The 26,952-nt window shown below is 41.5% G+C and overlaps 9 protein-coding genes across 9 annotated transcripts; 6 read left to right on the forward strand and 3 right to left on the reverse strand.

The window, feature by feature from the left end:
• Positions 1-926: 926 nt before the first annotated feature.
• Positions 927-2,198, forward strand: EAE97_010608 (uncharacterized protein; the record flags this gene model as incomplete). The annotated part of the gene is made up of 2 exons (XM_038881123.1): positions 927-1,140; positions 1,195-2,198. 2 exons carry the CDS (start codon positions 927-929, stop codon positions 2,196-2,198), a joined length of 1,218 nt encoding a protein of 405 aa, XP_038727984.1.
• A 1,983-nt stretch (positions 2,199-4,181) lies between these two features.
• EAE97_010609 (uncharacterized protein) lies at positions 4,182-4,459 on the reverse strand (the record flags this gene model as incomplete). The annotated part of the gene is made up of 2 exons (XM_038881124.1): positions 4,182-4,277; positions 4,331-4,459. The coding sequence occupies 2 exons, from the start codon at positions 4,457-4,459 to the stop codon at positions 4,182-4,184; spliced, it is 225 nt and encodes a 74-aa protein (XP_038727985.1).
• Positions 4,460-8,042: 3,583 nt separating this feature from the next.
• EAE97_010610 (uncharacterized protein) lies at positions 8,043-10,904 on the forward strand (the record flags this gene model as incomplete). The annotated part of the gene is made up of 1 exon (XM_038881125.1): positions 8,043-10,904. The coding sequence occupies one exon, from the start codon at positions 8,043-8,045 to the stop codon at positions 10,902-10,904; it is 2,862 nt and encodes a 953-aa protein (XP_038727986.1).
• A 490-nt stretch (positions 10,905-11,394) lies between these two features.
• On the forward strand, positions 11,395-13,803 carry EAE97_010611 (uncharacterized protein; the record flags this gene model as incomplete). Its single annotated transcript, XM_038881126.1, has 2 exons — positions 11,395-11,411; positions 11,721-13,803. The coding sequence occupies 2 exons, from the start codon at positions 11,395-11,397 to the stop codon at positions 13,801-13,803; spliced, it is 2,100 nt and encodes a 699-aa protein (XP_038727987.1).
• Positions 13,804-16,606: 2,803 nt separating this feature from the next.
• EAE97_010612 (uncharacterized protein) lies at positions 16,607-17,599 on the forward strand (the record flags this gene model as incomplete). Its single annotated transcript, XM_038881127.1, has 3 exons — positions 16,607-16,636; positions 16,820-17,087; positions 17,286-17,599. 3 exons carry the CDS (start codon positions 16,607-16,609, stop codon positions 17,597-17,599), a joined length of 612 nt encoding a protein of 203 aa, XP_038727988.1.
• Positions 17,600-18,397: 798 nt separating this feature from the next.
• EAE97_010613 (uncharacterized protein) lies at positions 18,398-20,344 on the reverse strand (the record flags this gene model as incomplete). The annotated part of the gene is made up of 2 exons (XM_038881128.1): positions 18,398-19,703; positions 19,786-20,344. The coding sequence occupies 2 exons, from the start codon at positions 20,342-20,344 to the stop codon at positions 18,949-18,951; spliced, it is 1,314 nt and encodes a 437-aa protein (XP_038727989.1). The 3' UTR covers positions 18,398-18,948.
• Positions 20,345-20,627: 283 nt separating this feature from the next.
• Positions 20,628-23,663, forward strand: EAE97_010614 (uncharacterized protein; the record flags this gene model as incomplete). The annotated part of the gene is made up of 3 exons (XM_038881129.1): positions 20,628-21,048; positions 21,154-22,196; positions 22,391-23,663. 3 exons carry the CDS (start codon positions 20,628-20,630, stop codon positions 23,114-23,116), a joined length of 2,190 nt encoding a protein of 729 aa, XP_038727990.1. The 3' UTR covers positions 23,117-23,663.
• Positions 23,664-23,795: 132 nt separating this feature from the next.
• EAE97_010615 (uncharacterized protein) lies at positions 23,796-25,417 on the forward strand (the record flags this gene model as incomplete). The annotated part of the gene is made up of 5 exons (XM_038881130.1): positions 23,796-24,329; positions 24,391-24,479; positions 24,709-25,114; positions 25,196-25,323; positions 25,367-25,417. Exons 1-5 carry the CDS (start codon positions 24,056-24,058, stop codon positions 25,415-25,417), a joined length of 948 nt encoding a protein of 315 aa, XP_038727991.1. The 5' UTR covers positions 23,796-24,055.
• Positions 25,418-25,449: 32 nt separating this feature from the next.
• EAE97_010616 (uncharacterized protein) lies at positions 25,450-26,761 on the reverse strand (the record flags this gene model as incomplete). The annotated part of the gene is made up of 3 exons (XM_038881131.1): positions 25,450-25,934; positions 26,001-26,063; positions 26,348-26,761. 3 exons carry the CDS (start codon positions 26,759-26,761, stop codon positions 25,725-25,727), a joined length of 687 nt encoding a protein of 228 aa, XP_038727992.1. The 3' UTR covers positions 25,450-25,724.
• Positions 26,762-26,952: the final 191 nt, after the last annotated feature.

Here is a 26,952-nt window from a genome sequence, read left to right on the forward strand (position 1 = left end):
TAAAGGTTGTATTCACTGAACTGAAGGAATGATGATAGTGAAGCTCGGCAGATAGCAGAGTATGCTTACATGACACCACAAGCTTCACCGCCCACCGAATTCATTCCACATAACGCAGGAATCACTTTCCTGACAGACAGTCAGAATAGTTCATGTCCATGGTAAGAAGTACGAAGTAATAGAAACTTCACGAAGTACTAGGGTATATAATTTGAAAGATCTGATTCGTTCTCTATAAATCGCATAAGATCGTATAAATTATTATTCCTTGCTAGCTTTGTGTGAATTTTGTAAATGAATACATTGGACAACGGAGACGGTACCTGGGTATGTTCTGAAGTGAGCATGGGACACATTGCAAATGAACTCGATTTAAACTTGTTTTTTCACGCTGATAGAGAAACTCCATTTACTCCTTGCGTACGAAGCCTTCCTCGAGTTCAAAACAGGATTTTAATGTTACCTCTCTCAGCTTCCTGTGCAGTGATAGGTGTGTTCGTAAGATAGGTATATATAACAAAGAGCGATGGTAGCATAGCCGTCGCTGCAATAATGGCTGTGCCTCTCAAGGTCGTCACCAATGATGCAATCCATTTGCAAAGCCACAATTTATATTTATACAACCTTATCCATGGATCATGAATTCCACTTGTACATCACGAGCCACCACTCACCAGCTAGGTATTCCAAGCTTCTCACCAGAGAATATATATATATGAACATTCACTTGTGCCCGCCGTCTTGATCAGTCTTGTGCAGTCATAGTCGCAATCGCACTTCGATTTTACCCCCTCACATAGCCCCACCTTATACCGCCCTCCAACCCTCACCACCCAACATCCTTCTTACGAAATACTTTAATAACCATAGCAACACAATTTTCCAGCCACAATAACAAAGAAATAAGCAAATACCGAAATCAAATCATGGCTGAACCATCGAATAATACAGCCAAACCATCAGCTTGGTCCAAGACCAAGCTTGGCGGCAAAGCGGCTTTTGATAAAGGATGGGCTGCGTTTGAGAAATTGGGAGGACCAGTTAACAAGCTCACGAATAAGATTGGATCTGAGGCTTTCTGGCCAACAGGCATGGAAAAAGAATGCGAGAAGGCTGCTCGAATCCTCAAATCATTCTGTAGTAAGTTTGCTTGACACAAGGTTGACAGCAAACTGTCCACTAACAATTTGACAGAGGATGGATTCATGGCGGAGCAACAGAAAGATGCATCACAAGACTCAGAGACTAAGAAGAAGGTCCAAGACGGCCCCAGCAAGCCACCGAAAGTCCTTGTCAAGATCCCTCAAAAGGTCATCAAGAACTGTGTCGGTCTCGCGATTTACACCACCATGCGCTCTGGATTGTGGGTATCCGGTGCGGGTGGATCAGGCGTTTTGATTGCCAAGAATGAGAATGGCCAATGGTCACCACCATCCGGAATTCTCGTTCACACTCTAGGTGTAGGTTTTATGGCCGGAATTGATATCTATGACTGTGTCATTGTTATCAATGACCGCAAGGCTCTCGAAGCATTCAGTAAATTGCGTGTCTCTCTCGGTGGCGAAATATCCGTCGTGGCTGGCCCTGTTGGAAGTGGTGCCATTTTAGAAAGTGAGCTATTGAAAAGTAGGAAGCCGTTGTTCTCCTACATGAAGAGCAGAGGTCTATATGCGGGAGCACAGGTTGATGGAACCATAATCATCGAGCGCAACGATGAAAATGCAAGATACTATGGGGAAAAGTTGCCGGTAGCACAGATTCTACAAGGAAATGTTCCATCCCTTCCACCAACCGCTGAGTTATTGATGGAGGTTGTAAAGGATGCAGAAGGAAGACCAAACTTAAATCAAGCGGTCTTACAGCAAGTTTACGATAAGCCAGCACCGGCGGATGTCGAGATTATAAATTCAGGAGAGGCTAGTGAGGACGAGAAGAAAAAGTTCGGAAACCCGAACACGGCCGAAGGTTATGCTATGCAGCAACAATTGCACGGATATCAACAACAGCAGTACCCAGGATATACTCAGGGTAATGATTCTTACTATCCCCCGCCTCCTCCAGGACCACCACCTCAACAGGATCATACTCAAAATCCTCCGGCTTACTCTCAAAATCCGTCCAACTTTCCACCGCAGCAGGCAAGCGGTGCAACTGAACAAGGCTATTATGCACCCGAGAAACCACCTCGTCCAACCTGAAGAAGTAGATGCTTGGATGAAGATGAATTGATAATCCTATGATAGTTTTTCTTTAATGTAAGACCTGATCATAATTCAATTCGGAATTATTCCTCAACACATTGAGGATCCATGATTTATAATAAGATATTTCTGAGATTCTGTTGTGATACACGATTATAGTTGCACTTTGAAACACAGACATCCAACCAATCTCGTAATAAAATCAACCTCAAGTTATACACAACTCTTTCGAGCACGTGTATAAACGCCCAATCGTCATTGTGTGACATATCTAGTCTGTAGAAAAACAATGCACGAATTTCGAAGCTTGTCGTATTGGACTGTATAGTGGCGGCTGAACATGGAAATGGTCATTGCCTTCCTGCAGATGGTAACATCTTTACAACGTGAGCTGAGAAGTCCATTTTTCACACGTCCGTCTTTCTGTACATAAACTTGAATATGAATCTTAAAACTAGAGAGCTATAACTAGCTTGTGATCAAATTTGGAAGCCCAATTTCTGAAATACTAGGTATATCAGGTGATATTTCGGTTGGTAGAAGACTGGTTCGAGCCCAATTGATTTGGCATTCATCCGATTCATTATACAGCTTCTGGAGCAGTACACGCTTTAGCCTAGTGAGTGGAGGCCCTTTCATCAAAGCAACAACATCTAGAGTCTCTTAACTCAAGTTACCTGGATATCCATACTTTGCATATGTAAGATTACAAGCAAGAGAACATGCTCGGTGGAATCGGAAAATTGTTCGACCGAAGACCCGCATCGGCATTGTGGCTGGGCTTCCTAACATCAAGATTTTGGTCATTTGACGACTTCTTACTTTAATGTCCTCCTGGTTCTTCCTATCATGCGTCAAGGCAGTCCTCTCAATTGGAGTATCTTGTACCGTCAAAATTTCTCAAATCTTACAACAAAAAACTTCCTCGACCTCCCCCTCTTGATTGACCTTCATACTTGGTTAAAGCTTTGATTGGAAACATATTTCCAGGAGTATCCATGGATGCTTCGAGGCTTCAACCAAATGGACCCCCGGGAGGTCGTGGAAATGTCGACTGCATTTTAATCAACACTCGTACTCTTAACAGGTTCAAGTAGCTCAAAATGCTGGCGAGCAGCCCATTTCCGACTAGCATATATGTTCTTAATTAATTCGTTCTACACTCGTTTCATTGGGCTCCAATCAACCGGCGAAAGCATTCACTTATGGTATATCATAATCCAACATCTAAATGCTACATAGGCGTATTCGGCAGGTGTTACCGCACCAACTCATACCAATCAAAGTAACCATCCTTCGGTTTACTCAGTGTTATATACGCAATGACGGCCACGTCTCGGTCTGCTATTGCTGCATCTCACCAGTCGAATTTTTTTTCACTAAAATTCCTTCAACTATCAAGCCTTAGTCACCTCTATAAGATCTTGGTTTGAAATCTCTTGAAATCCTTTGACTTTCTTATTATGTTCCACCGTGGAAGAATTCTCTGGTTCAGACGATCATGGAACGTTCACGACTCGATATCGGCGGCTAAGGCTATAAAGGATACTGGTTTTCAGCCATTGAAACACAACAAGCTCGGATTCTTGGGCTTAAAATTCTCTGGAGTTCACTTTATCATGCTTAAAGTGAAATGGCAAAGTTCAAGGCACATCACGGGGCGGTATCATAATTCTCGAGGTTATATTGCGGCCACAAACTTTTTATTCATGCTAAATCATAAAAAAAGCAAAACTTTTTCGTCCCATCCCAACCTAAAGACGAGGCATAGCTCTCCCCGGTCGTCCTTTCAACTACAATCTACTTCCACATGATTTTATACCAACCGAGTCACCGCTGACATTCAGCCCTACTCAAATTCCAAATTATCCTTCATTCTGATCAAGTGTCTGAAGGCTGTCGCACTACAATTTCAACCTGAAGAAATGTTAGTGACATTGCAGCACGCCTAGAAGTGATCTGATGCATATACCTCATTATTCAACAGCCAGTACCACAAGCGCCACAGGCTCTTCCTGCAATAACCCATACTTCTTGACCTTTGGCAAGACAAGTTGGACACCTAACGCTAGGCATCTGGTCTATGTCAGTATATATCGATTACAATGGTGCCAGATGCAATCTCTTACGCCGGGAATTTGAGTCATGCCGAAAGATCCTGAAATCTCATCAAAGGGCATCGGCATCGATTCGATGGAAGGGAGGATGCTCATCTCTCCTCGGACAATGACCTCGAATGGAATCGGTTGGCAAGGCATCTTGATTGAAGTTGGTCGAAAGTAATCTTTTGATCGATTGATGATTGATTGATGTGAGGCAGATATATATGTTTAAAGGACAAGTTTGTTTGGGTTGATGGGCTTCTTTGAATTGATGAGGTCCAACTTCAGCTCGGTGGAAGTGGTCAATATATAATGTTTGGGAGCGGACTTAAGAGCTGTTCATCGATCCTCTGGCAAAAGAAAAGATGATCTTATTTTATGATATTGCGGTTGCCTGCATTCTCGAATGTTGATGGTCGACGTGCTTGGATATCTGCGTCTGCAGGTGTTCAAAAGGGTAGCTGCAATTTTGTCAAACGGGACATCCTAGAATAGGAACGATCGTGTTCTATATGGGCACAACCTTACGATAAACACGCAACACGGCATGATGGAGATTTTGAGCCATAGTTGTCATCAACGGTGCCTATCAATCATGCGTTGATATTCTACCTCCGATCTGAATGCAGCAAATCGCCGGTCGATGATGAGGATACATTGGATCGTTGCTTGGTCAGAAACGAGAAATCCTTGTGCCAGGCTTTCGACTTGACAGGGCTACTGTCCAGCGAATGGTAAAGAGAATGTACCTGGAAGGTAATCCGAATCAATTCTCTCCAGGTTTTTAACTTTCGAGGCTCCATAACAACCAGGGATCAATGCTTCTCAGTTTCAATCCAATGATCCTACACGCTCTGCAGGTATCCGTGCAAAATAAAATATTCGTATGGTTCGTGTGAGCGACAGACCCTTCATGCAGCCTGCAAGTGGACGCCAAATCATCTGACTCTTGTACTTCGAAATTTTTTGACGACTACGCACAGTCCGAGCCTTAGGGATCATGGTACGGATGCAGATCAACAAATTCATATCCGGAACTGTCGTCGTACTCGAAACCTCATCATGGATCATTTCTTTGAGTAATTCTGACACCTCAATTTACTGTGCTATACAGCTTGTCGTTGGAACATTAGGAAGTCATTCTAAATTGCGTGGAATATGTTGAGGGCCAGAGCATGGGGGGTCTTCATGATATATCATTTATGACGGAACAAATTACTACTATCCGACTCGTCACTTTTTACGGTTTGTATTAGATGATGCCTGTCAGGAACACTCCTACCATTTAGCACGGCAGTCGGAGGTCTTCTGTGCATGTGGCTTGGTTTACCAAATCGTCGGAATCTTGTAAGTTGAAATACTCGGCATTGATCTAAACTCATGAAAATCTGAGGACAGTCATATAGGATTGAATTTTTGCAAGAGATATTAATTTTTAGAATCGACCAAGTCGAGTAAGCCATCACCCACCAACATTCCGCACTCAAAGAATAATAACGGAAAGTCTATGACTTCGAAAATAACAAAATTCTCCGATCCTCAGGACTAGTTGAGATCGGCAGGGATTTTGTTGAGTCATGAAACAATTTCTTTGGTACCGAGAAATGGGGAAAGGTACGTAGTGCGATGAGAATCTGTGTACTACATTTTACAGCATACGGAGTTGTTGAACCGTATCTGGAGTCACCCTTTCTTTCTTGAACCTACGAAGATTGTCCTCGCCAGTTGAAAACTGCCATGCATTCATATGCAAATTTGAATACACCCTTGCAAACTTCCATCGAAAAAAAGTGATTCGATACGTCTGGCCGTTATTGTTTGTATCACATTTCACAGATATTAGTGTGCTGTGTATTATTGGACGACCTAGCCAACACATCAATTCTATAGAACACATCAAGCACATCATATCATATCAGCCCTACCTGTCTTACCGTTGAGCTTCGTAGGGCCCCCCTGGGTTACCTCGTAGCTCCTCACCGAAACGTTCTCTGGGGTACAAAGACGGGGGGGAGCCGTAGCTCATGCTCTTGGCGGGAGCTTACAAATTTCATGACAAAGCATATTGTCATTCAAGACGATCACACGTAAGAAATTGCTCATTGGTAGGTGGGTGTGTTTCGTGGAGTTTGTATCACGGTTGAAGGCGCAGTTTGAAATGTTTGAAGTGAACGGATACACCAAGATCGATGTGCATGTGTGAGGAACGACCAATCGTCAATGGATGACGCTGATGGCTCGTTGTTAAATTTTGGTTGTTGTGAGAACAGCTGATATTAATACACTTTGATAAATTAATCCTCTATTAAAATACTGACAATAATCACTGTGCAGGTCACTGAAGGTCGCCGAAGGTCGCCATGGTTAACACGACGGTCCAGAAGGCCTCAAATTCACCGTCAGTTAAATTCTCGGCAAGGTCAATTATCTACGACTGCAAATTGATCCTACTCCAGTAGGATCAATTCATGAGATATGCAACAAGAAAATATAAAGTTGGCTGGTCAAGTGACCTGAGTAACTCTATTGGTTGATTTCGATAGCGTCGTCTTTATGTCTCAGGATGCTCTCGTGATCTCAATTGATCTTGCAGGAGGAGAATCTATTGGATTTGTAGATGTGCAACAAAAGATTTGGAGGTGCTAGTCAAGTGATTTCTGAGGAGTTTTACTGGTTGGGTTCTAGGGAAACTCTATATATTGTATTTTTCTGGCTTCGGGAGAAGAGGCTTATGTAGAGCTTTTGGCTTGATTATGTCTTGTGGAAAGGATGTTGTATTGATTTCTGGGTCAGGAATAAAGGATTAGGCGTGGGTGTTGAGAGATGAGAGATGAGGATTTTGACGCATTTCTCGTACATAATCTTGGGTGAACAAAGTCCCGTCGATTGTTGAATGTGCGCCGATTGATATGTGTGCTTACCTACTTGTGAGTTTACTCGGGCTATTCCATCATCAAGGGCAAAGGCTTCATATCGTCTTTCAGGAGTGGGCTTGTTTTCTATGGCTTGCTTCGACGAAAGGCTGCGGATACTAGTTTCTGAATATCTCGTTTATTATCGAAGCCTAGATCACAAGCAGCTCTATCGTCAAAAATATAACAATTAGGTTACGTACTAAGTCAGATCAGCCTGCCCGTTTCATTTTGCGATTATGGAACTGGCCTGCGCTGCAGATTGAAGTTGATGGTATGAAGAAGGTGTTCGGTCGGGGTGAAGTATAGGCACATTTTGGGTATCAGCAGAAGAGGATTGTGTGTAAATCTTGTGCGATCACCCGTTAGGAAAGCAGTAGATAAAATAGTTCGACTGGCTAGACATATATGTCGGAAAATAGTGAGGATATATTAATCTCGATTTTAAATAATACCAAGTACTCTCACACAGGCGACTCCATTCTCGAGAATGCATGGAATGAATATGTTAGGCAAATTGAGAACAGCTACGAGCAAATCTCGAATATCAGCAAACCGACATAAGTAGTTCTGCCCATGTACCCGCTGAACACATGTGTAAATTCCTTTCATGGCTCTCCAAATTCTAAGCTCACCGGGAAAACCCCGAGATTGTGGTCGCGGGGTCGGCTGACTAATAATCATTCGTCAATCGAAAAGTTCTGGGTTAATAGATGCTGGGACCACCAGTGCAAATCGGATCATTCCGCACAAAACCTCAAGTGCACTGGGCACTTCACTACCACCTTTTCTTTGAATGGAGATGCGATGGCTAGATTACCACTGAAATGCCATCCGCCCTGCCTGTGCCTTCTAAAGGTGCATTGCGAGCCCTTCGCAACATCGCCCTTGGAACATCCTGCACAGTCGCATTCAGTACTGGTATGTTAACAGAGGACCGCCGACGACGAATCCACGGCGCGAAATTGGTACATGATAACGCCAAGAAACTCAAGTCTGCGAGACAATATCACGAACCGAGTGCACATTTGGCAGAGACATTTGAGGAGCAGGTCTTGAGATATAAGGATGATGGATTTTGGCAGGCTGGCAGCACTGCCTTGGGCAGTGTTACAAGTGCCGAAGAGATCGTAGCCTGTGAATCAAGATTTGGCAAACCAACAGAGCCGGCAAACCTGATACCACCTTCGATTCCGTTCAAGCCGCCCCGAATTGGAAAATTACGCCCCCCAACCGCAAAAGATTCGTTACAAAAACCTAAGTATATCGAAGAAGACCGTCAACTGCGTCTTGCGAATGATATACAGCAGATCATTGGAGATGGAAAGGACTCAATTGCTGTTGGTTCTGCCTTGCGGCGGTTCTTAGAGGCATTTGAGGAAGGCCTGGATTTAGGATCTAGTGGCATGCAAAAATATCTCGTGGAAGCAGCAATTGTGCTATCTACAGCTTGTCGGTCCCTTTCTATGGTGGAAAATATGGAAAGGATTCTTGATACTGTTTTAAAATCGACCACTCTTTCTGAGATCGATTTCAAGCGATTCGAGCCACATGTTATTATCGAATCACTTTTAAGAAGTCCAGATGATAAGGCTGGCTACGACGCCTACCCTTCTAAACTCCGAAAAGCCTCTACCTTGTGCCTTACAGAATTTAAAGCGAAGCCTGGACCGATCTCGAATAAATTAAGACCTGTCATAGTGGAAGCTTGCAACTTGACCTGTCAGTTCAAGATGTATGATTTGACCAAGCAACTGTTCTGCCGAATTGAGGCTACACGTGGCAAAACATCTAACTCCGCTGTTGGGTCCTTCATAATCGCCGAAATACAGACCAAACAGTATCGTAGTGCCATTTCTCACTTCTTCAAGCATTTCGTCAAATCGTCACCAAGCCAAGAAGAGCTTTACCGTGTTACGGATGCCATATTCGAGAGAGCACTTGAACTTAATCATTTCACCCATGCTGAACAGATTCTGATAGAGGTGTCGAAATCGATTCAAAGCGACCAGTTCATAAGATCGAACAATTGGTTCCAAAAACTGCTTGGCACGGAATGGCGTAGAAAACGAAGCATTCGTAAAACCCAAGAGAGGTTCGAACGACTCAAGACTGTGATACCGACTGTTTGTCGGCCAGAAGCTGCTTATGCCGTTGTTATACAGTTGTGTGTAGAAGCAGGTGATTTCAAAGGCGCCGGCAAATATCACGAACATTTGTTTCAAATCAGTGGTCCGTGTGAAGATGATATCCTCATACGCGGCCAGATTGCTCGTGGTAAAGCGATGTGTGAGGAATGGGATGATGTTAAGACCAATTTCGCCGAAATGGCAAAACTCAACCCTAATCCCAAAGTCTATGGCGAGATCTTCCCACCGATTCTTAAAATATTTGCTAAATCACATTCTGTGACCGAGACGGAGGATTTTCTTCGTTGTTGTCTTGAAGAGTATAAAGTACCTCTGACATCTTATGCCTCGAACATTATGATCGGCGAGTACGCAAAAGCTAAAGAGCTTCGTTCCATCCTCCGTTGGATAGAGTATGCAACCTCTGTTTCGACGTGTTTTGACGCTGATTCATTCAATACTCTCCTAAGCCAGCTCTATAAGACATGGGGTTTTAATTTTGAACAAGTATTTCAAGTGCATCGTGTGATGTTAAAATCTTCTGTGGATTATACAAATGACTTTACCTTCGCGCAACTGCGCCAGCTTGCTCTTAAGGATTCTAAGGGGGAACAAGAAATTGCGGCTAGGAAGCTAAGAGTCATTTCCAGGGGGACCAGATCTATAAATGATGACAACTATCCTCGTAGACAAATTATCGAGGAGATGGGAAAGGGCAACTTCCAGAAGGTCGTAAACATATATGACACCGCCTCCAAACAGGGAGTTTTCATTCATAGTTCGGTCTTGGCAGCCACTGTAAAAGCATTACTGCACTTGAACGATGGCAATACGCAAATGGCTATTGACCTTCTCAAAGACGCGAAACGGAAAGGCTATTTGTTGGATGATGCTCTTGTTACGCTCCTCACTCACCGACTACCAAGCTTCATGGAGCGCGTCGGAAGCAGTCGTCTAATTATGTTCTTGACTTCTGCCAGAGAAGCAATCGCCAAGGCGGAGGAGCATGGGCTTATTGTGCCAGAACCTGTGTTCAATGAAGTCACCAACATCCTTGTCCGAAATGGATACTTTCGAGATGCAATAGCATTCTGGACAGAAGTCTCGCAGACTCATAGCGCAACAGTCCGACCAAATGTGATCAATCTTACTATCCTTCTCAAAGCTTACATCGGTATGAAAGAACCTAGAGGGATCGTTTGGATCACAAATATGTTATCTGTTCATCAAGTCGTACCGGATCCACGTATGAAAGGCATACTAAAAAACACGCGAACGTCATTGCGGAAGAGAGAGCTCGGCCCAAGACTGAAAACATTTCTTCAGGCTATCGAAGAAGCTCATGCGATCTTTGCAATGATGCGCGGCGATGATCAAAAAGACAAGAAGGATGCTAGAAATAAGACTCTTGAAATCATGGAAAAAGCCATGGCTCTCGATGCACAGAAATCACAGTCTCAAGAAGAAATCAATAACTGGGATGATTTTGAGGACGAAAATATGAGTTTGGATGAGCAAGATGAGCATGAGCCGGAACTAATCGCTGGAAGTTCATTTTGAGGATTGTGGATGGACTTTGTACATATATTTGTGTAGGATTTGTAGAGAATATCGATTATATAGATTTTGAATATCAGAAGACTTTTGGCTCCTTTATCAAGTGTTAAGAGCTGGTGCATATTTAGAATCTTCAGCCCCTCAACTCCCACCTGCGTGATACTAAATCTTTGCTATTCGAGATTTCATGATATCGTAACATCATATCATTACTTCTCGAAGCCTAGGAACGATACAATCTTCATAATCATAATATTGAGACAGTTTACCCTCATCTAAATCATGGTATTTGTGTTTTTTCATCCACAAACCAGCCGCTTTTCAAACTGCCAGGCTGCGCTGCGTCATTTTTCAATCGTACATAAGCGAGCGAGCTCTCCAACAATCAATCATCCTAGAACCTTGCCCGAGCTTGTCTTGAACATTACACCCGCATCGAGATTCTGAGCTTCACATACTTGAAGAGTTGCATATCGATGCTGGTGGTGGCAGGATGTCGATTGTTGCAGAGTAAGTAATTTATTTATTGGGGTAGAGAGGTGTTTTGTTTTTTTGGCTTGTTTTAATGGTTTTGACTCGGATTTTGGTTTGTTTGTTTTTTTTGAAGATTGTTTGTGGGGTCGTGTGAGGGGTTGTTTAGATATGATATGACATGGGATTACTCTACGTAGTAGAGAAATGGTTCTTGGTGGAACCTGGAGAGTTCACGATTTGGTTATTTGTTGGTTGGGTGTTTAATGTTTAGGGATTTGTGTTTTTTCTCTCAATACACATCGTGTTCGTTTCGCAAACAAATTACTAACAATGTCTACGAAATAGCCAAATACGAAAAGTCGACGCTCAGCTCGACCGCGTCCAGCTCGCTCCCTTCCCTTACCCCGCAGATGAAGGTCTGGTGTCCGCGCAACATGCTAAGATTGCTTCTTCGCCGCGCATAGCGGAGTTGCAGGCGTTGGTCAAGGCATTGAGTACGACGTCGAGTTCTAGCGCGTTGCTTTCGGGTGGGAAGATTAGTCGGTTGTTGGAACAGGCTGATTTGAAGGGTTCGGTGCAGACTGAAGAAATTGAGGATGAGGATGAGGATGAGAATGAGGATGAGAATGAGGATGAGGATGAGGATGATGAGGAAGATGCGGAAAGGCAACATAAGAATGCGAGAGCAGGTGTAAATGCTTATCTGAAGAACTATGAGAGGGAATTGGAGTGGTTGTTGGTCAGTAAAGCGACGGTGCAAACATATGGGTTGATATTGAATACGCTTCTGGAACAAACAATTCCGCTAAGTGATGATATTTGGTATTGGGATGAAGTACTCGGATCATATACATATTCGGGACTATACACGATACAGACTTCGCCGCAGAGGTTGTGGGATTGGGGAAAGGATATTTATAGTGATTCGAGGGAGCGATTGGTGCATTTGAAAGAAGCGCCTGGAAGTGCGGTCAGAAAGGGTGGGAGAGATGTGAAAGAGGGAGTCGCGGGGCAATGGAGCATGTTTTATGGGTTGGTGAGGGAGAGTATTAGAGAGAGAAGTGTGGTGGAGGTACAGAAGAGAGTTATGAGTCCGGTTGCGTTGGGGAGGTCAAAGGCTAAGATGAATCAGGCAAGGTTAAAGAGATTTAGGGAGATGGGAGCAAGTGGGCTAGGAGTTCTGATGGATGAAGCGTTGAGTTTTGATATCGATGAAGAGGGCGCGGGTTTGAAAGCCGAGGAGTCAGAAAACTTGGAGTGGAAAGATGTGGTGGAGAGAAGTGTGGCACTGATGGATAATGTGCTTCGCAATGTTACGGCTCTTGAGCAAGGGATTTCGGATTTCGAGGATACTGTGTTTGCCAGTGTGGAGGATGACCCAGAGATTTCGAGTGCGGACAATTCACAAGCGACCAGGACGAGTAAGGTGTCGAGAAGATTGCAGCACATCCTCTCTAGTCATGTACCGAAGCATATTACGAATTCACAAAGACTTGTCTCAGAATATGGACGACCTTCAAGACTTGTTAGATACTGGTTACCGGCTAGCATGTTGTTACTTTCGTCTTCGACTATATTGCGAATCTTGGTGAACAGAAAAGCAGAGCTTCTTACCTGGATTAGAGAACTTGGATCTACCATTCAAGATTTCTGGATGAACTGGGTTGTTGATCCTACTTTAAAGGTCATTGGGACAATTCGTCATGACAAGGATAGCGAAGTAGCAATTATGAGTAAAGAGAGTCTAAAGGGCGACATGGAAAGTCTGGAAAGAATGGTGGTGGATTTCGCTCGCGACAACCCAGAAGCCGCAAATTACGGGACTGGCGCTTTAAATGATTCACAAATCACCGAGATCAAAGCCAAAGTCAAGGCAGGTGATCTCACACCCGTTCTTCGCGCTTATGAGAAGGATATGCAACGACCATTTGTAGGAACCGTTAGAGGAGATTTAATCAGAACAGTTTTGATCCAAGTACAAAAGACTAAAGTCGATGTGGAGGTTGCGCTAAGTGGTATCGATGCGCTACTCAAGAGCCAAGAGCTTGTCTTTGGATTTTTAGGTCTGACTCCTGGTGTGCTGGTCTGTTTCGCTGCTTTCCGATATTTTGGAACATTACTCGGCTCACGCAAGGGACTTCGACGAGGTGAAAGGGCGGGGCGAACTGCGAGGGTCTTGAGAAATATTGATCGAATCCTTACGATTGCTACGCCTACGCAGAACAACTTGCTCTCGTACAAAGATCATGGATTGTTGTTGTGTGAAGTTCATGTTTTGAGGAAGAGAGCGCATAGTTTGTTTCCTGGGGATGTGGAGAGAGAGTTCTTGGAGGACGTGGGAGATCTCTGCAATATCAATAGTGGTATTCAGGTGCAGCTTAAGGTTTTAGAGAGAATTAGGTGGAGTTATGGGAGGTGGTTGAGGTAGCTTTGGGGAGGGAGAGGAGGAGGGGACGCGGAAGATAGAGAAGTGGATTTTGGGCAGAGTGTACAGTATAGAAGGAGAGATGGGGAAAGGGGAAAGCAATATTTGCATAGCGACTGATATTGATATGGATATTTGTATGCTATGATATGATATGATTAGATGATGGGATGGAATGGCATGGCATGGATAAAGAAATGATGACCTAGTCGCAAGACTGAGAATACTCTAATTTAGTGGTTATCTGAATTTGATCGTACGTATTTGTGTGCATTATTGTCGTATGGATATGTAAATTCTTAAAGATGTTATTTATAGTGTTAAGTGGTAAGATTACTAGAATTGGATTCTAACACAGCCCTTTTAATGGAGAGGGGAAGAACTTGCGTTGATATACTGTAGACATAGCGTTTCCAGGGGAGGGTGTAATATTGACTATATACACTTGACCACTTGAAGAACCGACTATTAAAAGTTTGAACCTTTGAAGTTTACTTGTCCTAGATATATCTAGCGCTGGATGTTTAGAGTTTGGAGTAACTTATATCGTATAAGCTATAAGAGAATACGGCATGTATATCTAGATACCTAGTAACTGGTGTGAGAATCAAGGGTTCAGGACAGTTGGTCTAAAGGTGTCAGTATCAAAAGGGATCCAATATAGTATAATCTTTCTTTGGTGACATTTCCCAAAGACCAAAGACTTGACTCTGTACACCGTACCGCATGTACTTGATAGATGAGAAACATGGATTGGTTAACAAACGCCACAGTAGACGCGACGCCGCATAACCGATATCCCTGCATCATGCACGACCCTGTATCTTGCACGCTTTAATTTATTGAATTAAAAATTGATTATAAATCCAAAACTGTTTATAATAATATTAAAATTTATAAAAAACAGATTGAAGATTAGCTAAATATAATAATAAGTTTTTGATAAATTTGAAATATCAAATAGAATATTAATTGATTTTAAAAAATAATATTTTAAGATATTAATAATTTAATAAAAATTTATATTAGAATAAATTTATATTATTAAAAATAAAGTTTTTTGAATTAATTTATATTATTATTATTGAAAAAAAGCTTGAAATTCTGAAAAATATAAAAAATTAAGTTTTAAATATAATTTCAAAAATATGTATAATATTCAAAAAAATAAAAAGAATTTAAAAATTCTTTCTAAAATATTTTAAAATGTTTTTTTATAGATTTTAAGAATTTGAAATTATTATTGGATTTTAATTAGAAAATAGAATTTTTATATATTAGAAAATATATAATATAATAATAATAAAATTATAAAAAAATAATAAATAATTAAAAACTATAATTTATTATATTATAAATTAATATATAAAATAACAAAATAAGAAATGAAATAAAATATTCTAATTTTTTAATAAATAAATCTATTATTTTTTTAAAAAACTAAAAAATATTATAAATCTATTTTAAAAGAATTTATTTTTTAAAAAAAATCCTCAAATTTTATAATATTTCTAATAATTTAATATTATAATATATTCTGTTTTTTATTAATATTCAAATTAATTCCGTTTTTAAATTTTTTTAAAAAAAAAATCTTTTTTAGAAATATCTTATTATTAATTATATAATTCTAATATTTAATTTTATAATTTTTTTAATAATTAATAATATATATATATATATTTAATAAAATATAGTTATTTTTAGTTTTCTAATCAAAATTAATCTATTAATAATATTATATAATTGAAAAAATTAAAAATCATTATAAAATATTTGATTTATAATCAATTTTTTTTAAAAGAAAAAATTATTTATAAAAACTTAAATAATATATTAATATAATATCAAATTTATAATATAAAAACTTAATTTTTTTATTTTTTTATATTAAAATATATTCAAATTTATAGAAAAGAAATTGAAAATCAATTTTTGCTATTTCTATTAATAAATAAATTAATATATAATATTTTTGTATTAATAATTTTAATATTGAAATTATATTATATATAATAATTATTTTTATATTTTGATTATTTTATAAGAAATAAATAGTAATATAATATATTATATATAATTATTAATAGAACTCAATAATTGATTAATTATATATTGAATTTAGAATATCTTTTTTAAAAGAAATAAAAGTGTGCACGATACAGGGGCGTGCACGATGTAGGGATATCGGTTACTCGTTTAACAACGGACAACGGACGTACCTGATACATCCATACAATACATACCTACTTCCCTATCCAGATCTTGAAATTCGGAACTTTCATATCCCGTCTTCTATCAAACCAATTCCCACGAGTTATTAGGAAAGAACCGTAGGAATTACCTACGCATTACATCAATTGCAGGTGTTAATTTGTTTTGTGATTAATCACGACACATGCTGGCAGAAAGAGAAAGTGTCCGTACAAGTGAATCTTTTGAAACCCCCGTCCAAACCAGCACTGCTCGAAATCGATATCTCGTATCCATCACCTTTTTACTTTACATATAAACAGAACGAAACGTCCTCCCTTACACACGATAAATAAAGTAACTCTTGTCGACCCACAGCACCCTGTACCCCACACATTTCTTCCAGCGATCTCATTTCATTACGGTAGACGATTCGAATTCGGTGCCAGGTGTAGACCAGACCAAGAAGCCCAGCAAAAGGAACTAAGGACACGGACGAAGTGCACGAAAGTGATCAGATCTTGTGGATTTGACAACGCCGCATTTACAAGGCTATCCAAATATTCAAAAAGACTGTACTTGAGCTCCCTACTCGAGTGCGATTTCAGACAAGATGGCCGGAACCAGGAATTACGATTTTTTGGTATGTTGGATTGACGGTCTGTTTGCTTGATGGTTGGTGAGGTTGTTTACGAACCCAGGTTCTAATCAATCGATCCATCTGTTTATCAATCAAGACCTTCCTTCTCCTTCCCCTATTCAATCTCCAACTCATATGCAAATACACAGATAAATACAAATGCTTACTTGCTCTCTGTGCAAATAGATTAAACTCCTTTTGATAGGCGATTCCGGTGTAGGAAAATCATGCTGTCTCTTGCGTTTCAGCGAGGATAGTTTCACACCTTCGTTCATCACCACGATTGGAATTGATTTCAAGATTCGTACAATTGAGTTGGATGGAAAGAGAGTGAAGTTGCAAATTTGGGACACGGCGGGTCAGGAGAGATTTAGGACGATCACCACGGCGTATTATAGGGGGGCGATGGGCATCTTGCTTGTTTATGATGTTACAGATGAGAGATCTTTTACAAGTACGTTGTTCCTTTTTGCTCGTGGATTGGATATGAGTTTGTGAGAGAAGAGGTGATGTCATGTTGTGGTGTGGACTGGGAAGTTCGAAGGGGATGATGAATGGATGTGTGCTGTTTTTCTGCAGTAAGGGGGGAATAAAACAAGACAACATTTAAATGCAAATCGTCACAAGAATTTTACTAACAACTCCCGTCTAGATATCCGCACCTGGTTCAGCAACGTCGAACAACATGCCACCGAAGGTGTAAACAAGATCCTCATAGGCAACAAGTGCGATTGGGAAGACAAACGAGTTGTATCTACCGAACGTGGTCAACAATTAGCAGATGAACTCGGCATTCCTTTCCTCGAGGTATCCGCCAAGAGTAACATTAATGTAGAAAAGGCATTCTATAGTTTGGCGGCAGATATCAAGAAGAGAATCGTGGATACGAGTAAGATAGATCAGGCGGCGCAACAAGGTGTTGATGTGGGTGGTCAAAGTAGTGGAGGTGGAAGTAAATGTTGTTAGAGGAGGGATGTCGTGTTGTTTGAGAGGAAGGGGTTCGATGATATAATATGATATGATATGATTGCGGAAGAAGCAAAGGGGGGATGGAGAGATTCTTTCATGATTTGATTCTATAGAGGAGGGGACAGGAGAAGAGAAGTCGTCGGAAGCAGGGAAGGACTGGGAAGGAATGACAGTGGTTAAGCACAGTGTGAGAGGCAATACAATGGTGTTTGTGGGTTGGTAGTGCATAACCATTGCTTTGTTTACTTTTACCTTTTTTTTTATCAAGAGAGAAGCCGGAGTTGGGTGATTATGCGTATTTATATGGTATTAAATTGATAGGCGTGTTCTTTTTTTTATATGTTGATTATGATTATGATGAGGAGAAGTTTGAGTGTTGATTTTGTGATTATGATTTTGTGTCAGTGATTATGGATATGAAGGTGATGTGAGGATGAGGATGTGTATGTGTATGTTCTTGAGAAGCAATACTAGGTACGTTTTATATACAGATTTATATATATACGTATACTTGTTAGTATGGGGAAGGAAGGTGAGGAGAGGAGAGGAGAGGAAAGGAGAGGAGAGGTCAGGAGGTGAGGAGGTCAGGAGGTGTTGAGTTGAATGTTAGTTTTGGGATGTAAATTGGAGTGGAGGTAACTAGGTAGGTATGATATTAGGAGGTGAGATGGAATTCTATTGTAAGTTTTATTTTATATTGGATGTAGGTAAGTAAGTAAGTAAGTGAAAGAGTGTGAAATAGAAAGATATATAATATATCATCATGTGTTATATATATTATTATTGCTTATTGTACCATGGTATTCAAATATACTAATTTCTTTCATTTCATTTCATTTCGTTCTATACAAAGTAACTCTGAGACGTATATACGTCTATCTGGGTAGGATAACTGCATTAAGATACTCCATAGATAGGTAGATGAATGGATAGATAGATCGCATCTATACACCTCTTCTAGTAGCAATTGTATTGTATGATTATAATGCAAGATGGGTAGGATTTTGTACTTCTGTGGTGATGTTTATTCGTATCTTGATATATTGTGGTATGTTATATTATATCATGGCATGATATTGATGCTCTTCCTCGCAAGAATTCTTATCCCATCTTGGCTTCACTACTGATTATTTGTTCGCCTAAGGGAAGGGATAAGATGCGAAATGGTGTGGCGAGATGTGATTCAAAGGATGTCTTCGTTTTTTCGACTTCTTCCTTCGATTTCTCAATAGGTGACCACGCATCATTACTAACATAACTTCCGTAGAACTCCTTCGACGAGTTTCTTCTTTCTCCTATCTTCACTCCATTCCCAAGACATCCCCCCTCCCCTCTTTCCGTCCCCACTACCACATAATCTCGACATTAGCGATCGGAGGTGGTTCATCTCCCTCTTTATACTCCTTTTGCAACGGACAAGGCCTCTTATGCCATTCTCTCACAAATCTTCTCGCTTCTGCTCGATCCATGAATGAAATTATGTATCTTCCACTCGTATTATAAGCTTTTTTCCTTCCGATGATATTCTCTCCTCGATAACCTATTTCTGTTTTTTCACCTCCAGTCACAGAATCGATCTTTTCGCCAACACGAACGATGGCTCCAGATTGAGCGAAGCGCCAGTGTAGATTGCGACGTTTACCATCTGCATCGAGGATTTCTCGGAGACCCCAGGAACTGAGTCCAATGCTGGGAATAGTGATAGTGAAAAGGACAGTGTCGAGGGTGTGGGATTGGGAACGAGATTGTGTGAGCGTGGTGGGAGCGCCGGTCGCTAATAGGGTGGTCATCGCTGGTCGGTAAGGTTTCCGGAGAATGCGCAGAGAAAGACGTGTATATGGAGGGACGAGGGTGAAGTTTTTTAGAAGATTCTGGAGTTCGGTTGCGGAATGGGGGAGAGTCGAAGGAGGACGATCAGGGCTTCGAGAAGAGCGATTGGAGATTTGAAGTGGGAGAGGAATGCTGTTAGGGCTGTAGGTTCGGGATAAGGTGTGTAGTTCAATAGTTCGGTGGAAGTAGGCCAGAGCCGCAGCGCGCGAACTGAAGAGAATAAAGTAGTGACCTAGGGACTCGAGAGTTTGGGGATCGCGCCCAGGGATAACTGAAGATAAAGTTAGCTATACGTAAATATAGCTACGTTGCCATGTAGACATAAAATAGGGATACAAAAGAGGGGTACACACTCTTAATAATCCCACTCATCCAACCCTCAATATGTTCACCCTTCGGACTCAATCTAAAAAAGTCGCTCTCTTCCAGTGTTTTACTCGCACAATTCAAAATCAATACACTAGCCTCACGTCTCTGGACCGCATCCTCCTCTTCACTTTCTCTCTCCTTTCCCACAATATTCCAGTCCTTCCTCTCTTTCTCTGCAGCTCGCCTCCGCACTTCCGCTTCGTCAAATGTCTCTATATTAGATGTCCAGTCAAATGTAGGCAGCTTTGGAAACCTCGGAGGTGCGGGTTTGAGATGTTTGGAGGGCGGTGAAGATGAAGGGGCCTTTTGTTGTTCTTCTGGGAAGAGCTCTTCGAAAAGGGAAGTAGGTGGTTTAATAGTTGGAGTAAGGTCGAGACGTCGTACTCCAAAGAGAGATTCACCTTTTGGCTTTGGAGGTTCTCCGTCGCGGTTGCGAATGCGTGTCTTTTGGTATACGTGACGCCGTTGAAAGAGACATTGTAGTTGTCGGTTATTCCATGATGGGAGGAGGAATGAGGGGGGAAGAAGGCGGGAGGAGTGCATTGGTCATGAGAGGGGTGGTTGAAGAGGGGGCCAAGGCTGGAGGGGATGGGGAAAATTAATTGGTTTGGGAACTTTGATCGGCAGAATAAAAGCGGTAAACACAATCTAAAGATATACCCATGTTCCTTGGCAAGGCTGACCATAATTTTTATTTTACTTTCTACCCCTCCATTGACCAGACTTTTGTATTTTTCCTTTTTCATCTTTTCTTTTTCTTCAAATACATAAGATCGGTAATTTTGTTTGTTCAAGATATACTGGCACATTCATACAAGAGACCAAGATGACAGCCGAAAAACTTCTAGAACTGAAAGTTCGTCCATATCAAGCGCAATCCCAAGAAAGGCCGGATTTCAGAAATGTAGCACGTGTATATGTTTGTACAGACGTTCTTTTGGATCTTCAAGTCAAGAATGGAGAAACATGCTATTTATGGAAAAGCTCTGAGGGCGAACATACAAGAAGAGAGGCGGTAATTTGGTTGGCTACAGAAAAATTAAGTAGGAAAGTGGTGCAAGTCAGTAAAGCTTTCCAAGAAGCATGTGGGTTCAAACTAAGTGACGATGTGATTGTTGCTAGAGGAGCAAAACTGGAGGTTGCGAAGGAGATCCTAATCAAGGATGTCGGTATGGTTGAAGGGGTTATGCGGGAATTGACAGGAGACGCTGAGATTGCCTGGAAGTTTGTTCTAGACGATCTCTTAGGTAGGAGTTTTCTTCCATTGTACCATCTTATTTTGTACTTTCGAAAGGTCGAGAGTTTTTGATTTCACATTTTCTCTGTTTAGTACATGACTGACAAGAACACAGCTCGCGCTGAGTTGGTTTACCCTGGCATGACCTTCAGAGATGTGATGCTTAGAAGAGAAAGGCGAACCTTTGAAGTCTTTTCTATCGACGGCTCGAAATCTGGTGTTGCTGCCTTTCATGAAGGGGTATCATCTTTCAAAATTGGAACAATTGCAGAAATCAGTAGGGCCATGTTAGCTGCAAGTAACGTTGAGCAAAAGCCTCTTCAAGTTGTTGATATCGCAGGCATTGATCAAGCACTTGAAAAGCTTAACAAGTTCCTGAGCAATTTTAACCGCCAGTTCCATTTTACCAAAGTTCGTAGATCACCAGCCGTTCTTCTACATGGTGGCAGCGGAACAGGCAAGAGTTTCGTCCTGGATAAAATCGCCAGCACAGAATGGGGGAAGGTCCGCAGAATTGACCGGAAAACTAAGCCATCTGAAGTCCAGAAAATTTTCAAGGACGCAAAAGTCAACCAGCCAAGTATTATAATTATAGATGATATTGAATCTGTAGTCGCAAAAGGGGGCGAACCATTACTCGATATGACAGATGCCATTTGCGAAGGATTAGAGGATCTTATGAAAGATCATCCCTCGGATTCTTTGCCACAAGTTCTGGTGGCAGCGTCGACATCGGACATGCTTAAACTACCAGCTGCATTACGTAAACGAGGTAGATTTACCACAGCTATTGCTTTACCTGTCCCAGATGCAGCTGCTCGGAAAGCTATTCTCAAATCTCTGGATCCTCAAATGTGCCCTGAAACTCGCGATGAGATTCTCGATGATCTCGGAGAACGAACACATGCATATACACCTGAAGATCTCTCTCGTTTATTGGACGAAGCACAACTTTTTGCAGAAGAGAAGCTAGATGAAGATGATGTGCCCCAGCAGACATTCGTCGTTAAAGAGGATATCGAGCATGCACTTCTGGAGGTCAGGCCAAGTGCAATGCACGATGTTACTTTAAGACCACCAAAGGTTAAGTGGAGTGATATTGGAGGCCAAGACAAAGTCAAAGAAGCTATTCAGCTTGCTATCGAAACGCCTTTCCTCGTAAGTGAATGCCCATTTCATGATCTCACCCTTATCCAAACATCCAAGTGGATTGAGAGATTTAAATCAACTGAGATACTCAAATCTTTTTGGACACTTAAATATTTTGAGGTGATTCGATAAAACGGGATGCTCAAACGACTTGAAAAATCCAAAGCATCTGGAATATTCAATTCATACTGACAATACTACAGCACCAAGAAATCATGCAAGACTTTGGCCGTTCACCAACAAAAGGTCTTCTCCTCTATGGACCTCCTGGATGTTCCAAAACACTCACCGCTCAAGCCGTTGCTACTGAAATGGGTTTCAATTTCTTTGCCGTAAAAGGCGCAGAACTGCTCTCCAAGTATGTCGGTGACTCTGAACGAGCCGTTCGTAATGTCTTCTCTCGTGCACGAGCCGCAGCTCCAAGTATTATCTTCTTTGACGAAATTGAATCGATTGGTAGCAAAAGAGATGGAAAGAATTCGAATAACGGAGTTAACGTTCTCACCACTTTACTTAACGAGATGGACGGAATTGAGAGTTTAAAGGGTGTTACCGTACTAGCAGCAACCAACAAACCACAAGATCTAGACCTAGCTCTCTTGAGACCAGGTCGCTTCGACGAACTTATCTACGTTGCACCACCAGATTTCGCTGGCAGAGAAGCTATCATTCGTGCTAGACAACGTAAATCTACGATGGGAGAAGATGTTGACGTAGCCAAACTTGCTCGCCTAACCGAGGGGTATTCAGGAGCTGAAATGGTCAGTATCTGCCAGAAAGCCTTCGATAAGGCCATTGAACGACGTAAAAAACATGGGACAATGGAACCAGCGGTTATGGACGATTTCCTCGCTGCAATGAACAAGATTAAGAGGCAAATAACACCGGAAATGGTGGCGGAATTTGAGAGGTGGGCCAAAGGGGAATAATGGCAAGACTTAAGATTCCGTTGTACAATTAATCGGGAACAACGAGAGTATATTTTGTTGTGAGGGAAGAATCATATTTTCAGGCTACTTTGAATGTCACAAAAGAACAAGAAGCACAGGCCATCATTTTGCAAGAAAATCCGATTCGGGGGTTACTTCTCATCGAATTCGACATGTACCTGCCTTCAATAGTCAACAGTGGCTCAGACATTGAGGAACTCTGATTTGATGAGAATGTTGTCATTTTCGGGACCTGTTTTTCAGTGATAGCAGCTTTCAACCCTTGAGGGGAGAACGCAAAGTCTTACGAAACTCTAGCAGGTGCTGAATTGGTACATGTGCAAGAGGTCATCGGAGGAATATATGTGACCTTTACTACTTAGTATCATGTTACACTTCCCTCACATGCTGGAGATCAAAGTTATTCAAATGATTGGGGAAAAAGTATATCCTGCCAAAAAAATCCATCTTTACAAGCGATTAAAGTTTTATACTTTATTGTAACCTCAAGGTTCACACATGTGCACAATACCATAATTTTACATCACATGTCAAAAAAAAAGGATCATTTAATATTTTCGTGCTAAGAAGTTGAGTTAAGCTTAATCAGGCTATGTCATGGACTAATTAGCTATGGTTCTAAAAGTACTTAGTACACACCAGAGCATCCGAGCGAGTGTCTCGTTCATTAAACAAATCATGTGATATCAAATGACCATTACCCATTGTCTTGAGTGCGACCAACTGATGAATCCTTTGGAATCACACTACTTGGGTTGTTCCTTTGGACTTTTTGATGGAGTCATGTTATAGGTAGAATAGGAAGTAATGACAGGGAAATATATAAAATGGATGTTCCTTTACTCCTCCCTCGAAACAAAATAGAAAATACTATTCTTTACAAACAATTACAAAGAAATCATTAACAACTTGACCATCATGACGCCAACAAGAACCGACTCAAGCTCATTCGACGATGACCGTAAGAATTCGGGACCAAGTCCCGAGATGCCATTCAGAAAACCCCCTACTACAGATGAGAGATTTCCAATTTGGCACAGACCTGATGTGCACGAGAATCCAGAGCCCGATTTCCAGATGGCGATCGAAGAATGTCCTGTTACAGAGGAGAGACTGCCATTTTGGCAGGATGTCACTTGCGAGGAGGGCTTTCCAATTGGGAAGCACAGAAGTGAACGGTTGCGTCAAGCAGGTTTGTGCATTTTTATTCTGTGGGAATGAGGGAGTTGTACTGATATGAGGGAATGATGTAGGAGTGGCAAGAGCAACTATAGCAGCTTCTTATGAATCACCACATGGGACGACTAAGGATAATTATGCGGAGCGTAATAAGCATTTGACTGTTCGTTTTTGCTCGTTCTAGGGTTTCCAATTGTCTGGACTGCTGTCTGGTGTTTTGATACTTTCAATATCTCGATCGAGTCAAGATTATCGATTCATTTGAAGTTTTTGCTCTAATCAGAAAATAAACTATTTTGAAATTTGACAGCCTACATCTAGACTAGCAGTCCAGACTATTGGACACTCTGCAACCCCCCTTCACTTTATCTCTTCTTCTAACTCCAACCCAGGTCCTCCAACAACACGTCGCTTTCTTTGATCCCGACTCAGACGGTATTGTCTCTCCTCGCGATACCTACAACGGTTTTCGTCGTCTCGGCTGGAGTCCCCTCCTCGCAGTCGGCTCAGCCATGATCATCAATAGTATTTTCTCATATCCGACTCTTCCCCCAGGACAATGGATTCCAGATTTCAAGCTCAGAATCCACACGGAGAGAATCCACAAAGGTAAACACGGTAGTGATTCCGGAACCTATGATCATGAGGGGCGTTTTATCCCTCAGCATTTTGAAGATCTCTTCAGTAAATATGCAGGGCGGGATAAGCAGGATATTACTAAGGCAGAGATTTTTGCGTACGTAAAGAGTCAGAGAAATGTTTTGGATGTGATAGGCTGGGCAGCTGCGCTTCTCGAATGTATGTTTGAACTCTTTCCTTATTCTGTCGAGGGGGATCTTTGGGAGTCGAAAGTGAAGGATTAGTACTAATGAATGTTAGGGAGCGCAACGTGGCATTTATTATCGCCTAAAGATGGAAAAATGAAGAAGGATGATATCAGGAGAATTTATGATGGAAGTCTTTTCTATGAAATTGCAGCTAGAAGGGAGAAGAAAGCTCGGGAGAAGGTATCTCAGTGATAACTGTGTTTTGTTAATGTCTAATTTTCAGAGGGAGATCTGGTTCAAGGCGAGGCTTTCAGGCGTTTGGGCAGGAGTCTAGGGTGTGATTTTGCGTTAATATAATGTGGGGTGCGTTCTTGATAGATATCTTTAATTCATGCAGTCATTGCTCTTTTGTGTACCACAGTTTCCTGGATCTTCACAATGCATGTGTGTCATCCCCTCAAGATTTTCCCTCATCAATATCTTTTAGCCTCAATTCGGTCTTGTTAGCTTTTTTCTCTCTTCCAACTTCTTCTTCCCACGACGTTTCTCATCATGATATCTTTCCACGGCCGACCTGGGTCCCTGATTTGTCCATGTATTTTCTTTCCCCTCATGTCCTGGGTATGTTTAATTAATCTTTATCATTTCGATGATAACTTATTAGCGATCTGATGAGCTTGATTGAGAAATTTTTCGTGCTGGGTGTTTTCTGGGAGACGTTCTTCTGAGACGTTGTATACCTCTTTGTGTATTGTGGCTTGGTCATCGCAAAACTTGGCCATGAGGATATCAGTGGCTGTGAGTCCGGGAAGATCATGCGTGGTCCAGCTGATGAAGACTTTGTTGTAGATCTGGGGAGTGTTAGATGATTTGATAGAAGAGGAGGGAATGCAAGAAAAAGAAATCAAGAGACCCACGTTAACCCATTCTGGGTGATGTCTTTCTTGTTTGCATTTTGCTGCGATAGCATTCATGAAGTTCTGTGGAGTGTGTATTGGGTTAGTGAAGTGGATCTTTTTTGTTCTAGGCTTGGATTTAGGAATAATATGCAGATGGGTTTGAAAGTGGTGGAGATTTCGTAGATTTTCAAGGAAGTACAGTATGAAAGAGAGATATCAGATGACTACTGATCATCTTGTTGTCCCCATGGGAGGCACTCTCCACAGAATCTTTGGTCATTTCAATCGTAACCCGTCCGTTTGAACCCAATCCATATCCGAGTAAATGCTTTGCGGCCCCCAGGAAAAGTATTAGAAAAACCAACCCAGGCATCTTTAAATCCTTTGAATATAATGACCCTCTCCACAGACATTTCATTATCTGCCAAATCCCATTTTCCACCATTTTCTCTCAAGAGAGGTTTAAGTGATTCCTGCATTGTTGCAACAGAAGATGAAGATTCTTGGGGGACATCCTCGGTATACTTTTTTGCAGAGCCGCCAATCTCTTCTGAAAATGTGTTCTGTGGGGCTACATCTGATTTGGTTTTCTCTCCTTCAGTGGCCTTTTGTCTCGATGTAAAGTTTTCTGTATGTAGGGCTCTTGGCGTGGAGACTAGGAAAGCGCGGATGTGGCGGGGAGAATTTGATTGTCGAAAGGTTGTTGGACAAGACACACGTGAAATGGGTTGGAAAGGCATTAGTGCGGATCGGGAAATGGTACAAAGGGGGAGCTTCATGACTTCATAAGGAAATGGCGAGTATCCAGCCAGAGATGATAGGTTGGTGGAGCACAAATGGGTGGTTTTGGAGGCACGAAATAAGAGATAGCGCTGATCACGTGATAGCACAGCACAATTTAATGCCAGGTATCTCCTGGTCACATGAAGCTAGACACTTGGGTATGCTCATGATTTCAAGAAGCTAAGTT

Source organism: Botrytis byssoidea, assembly GCF_014898295.1.
Source record: "Botrytis byssoidea strain MUCL 94 chromosome Unknown BBYS_029, whole genome shotgun sequence".
Classification (NCBI taxonomy): domain Eukaryota; kingdom Fungi; phylum Ascomycota; class Leotiomycetes; order Helotiales; family Sclerotiniaceae; genus Botrytis; species Botrytis byssoidea.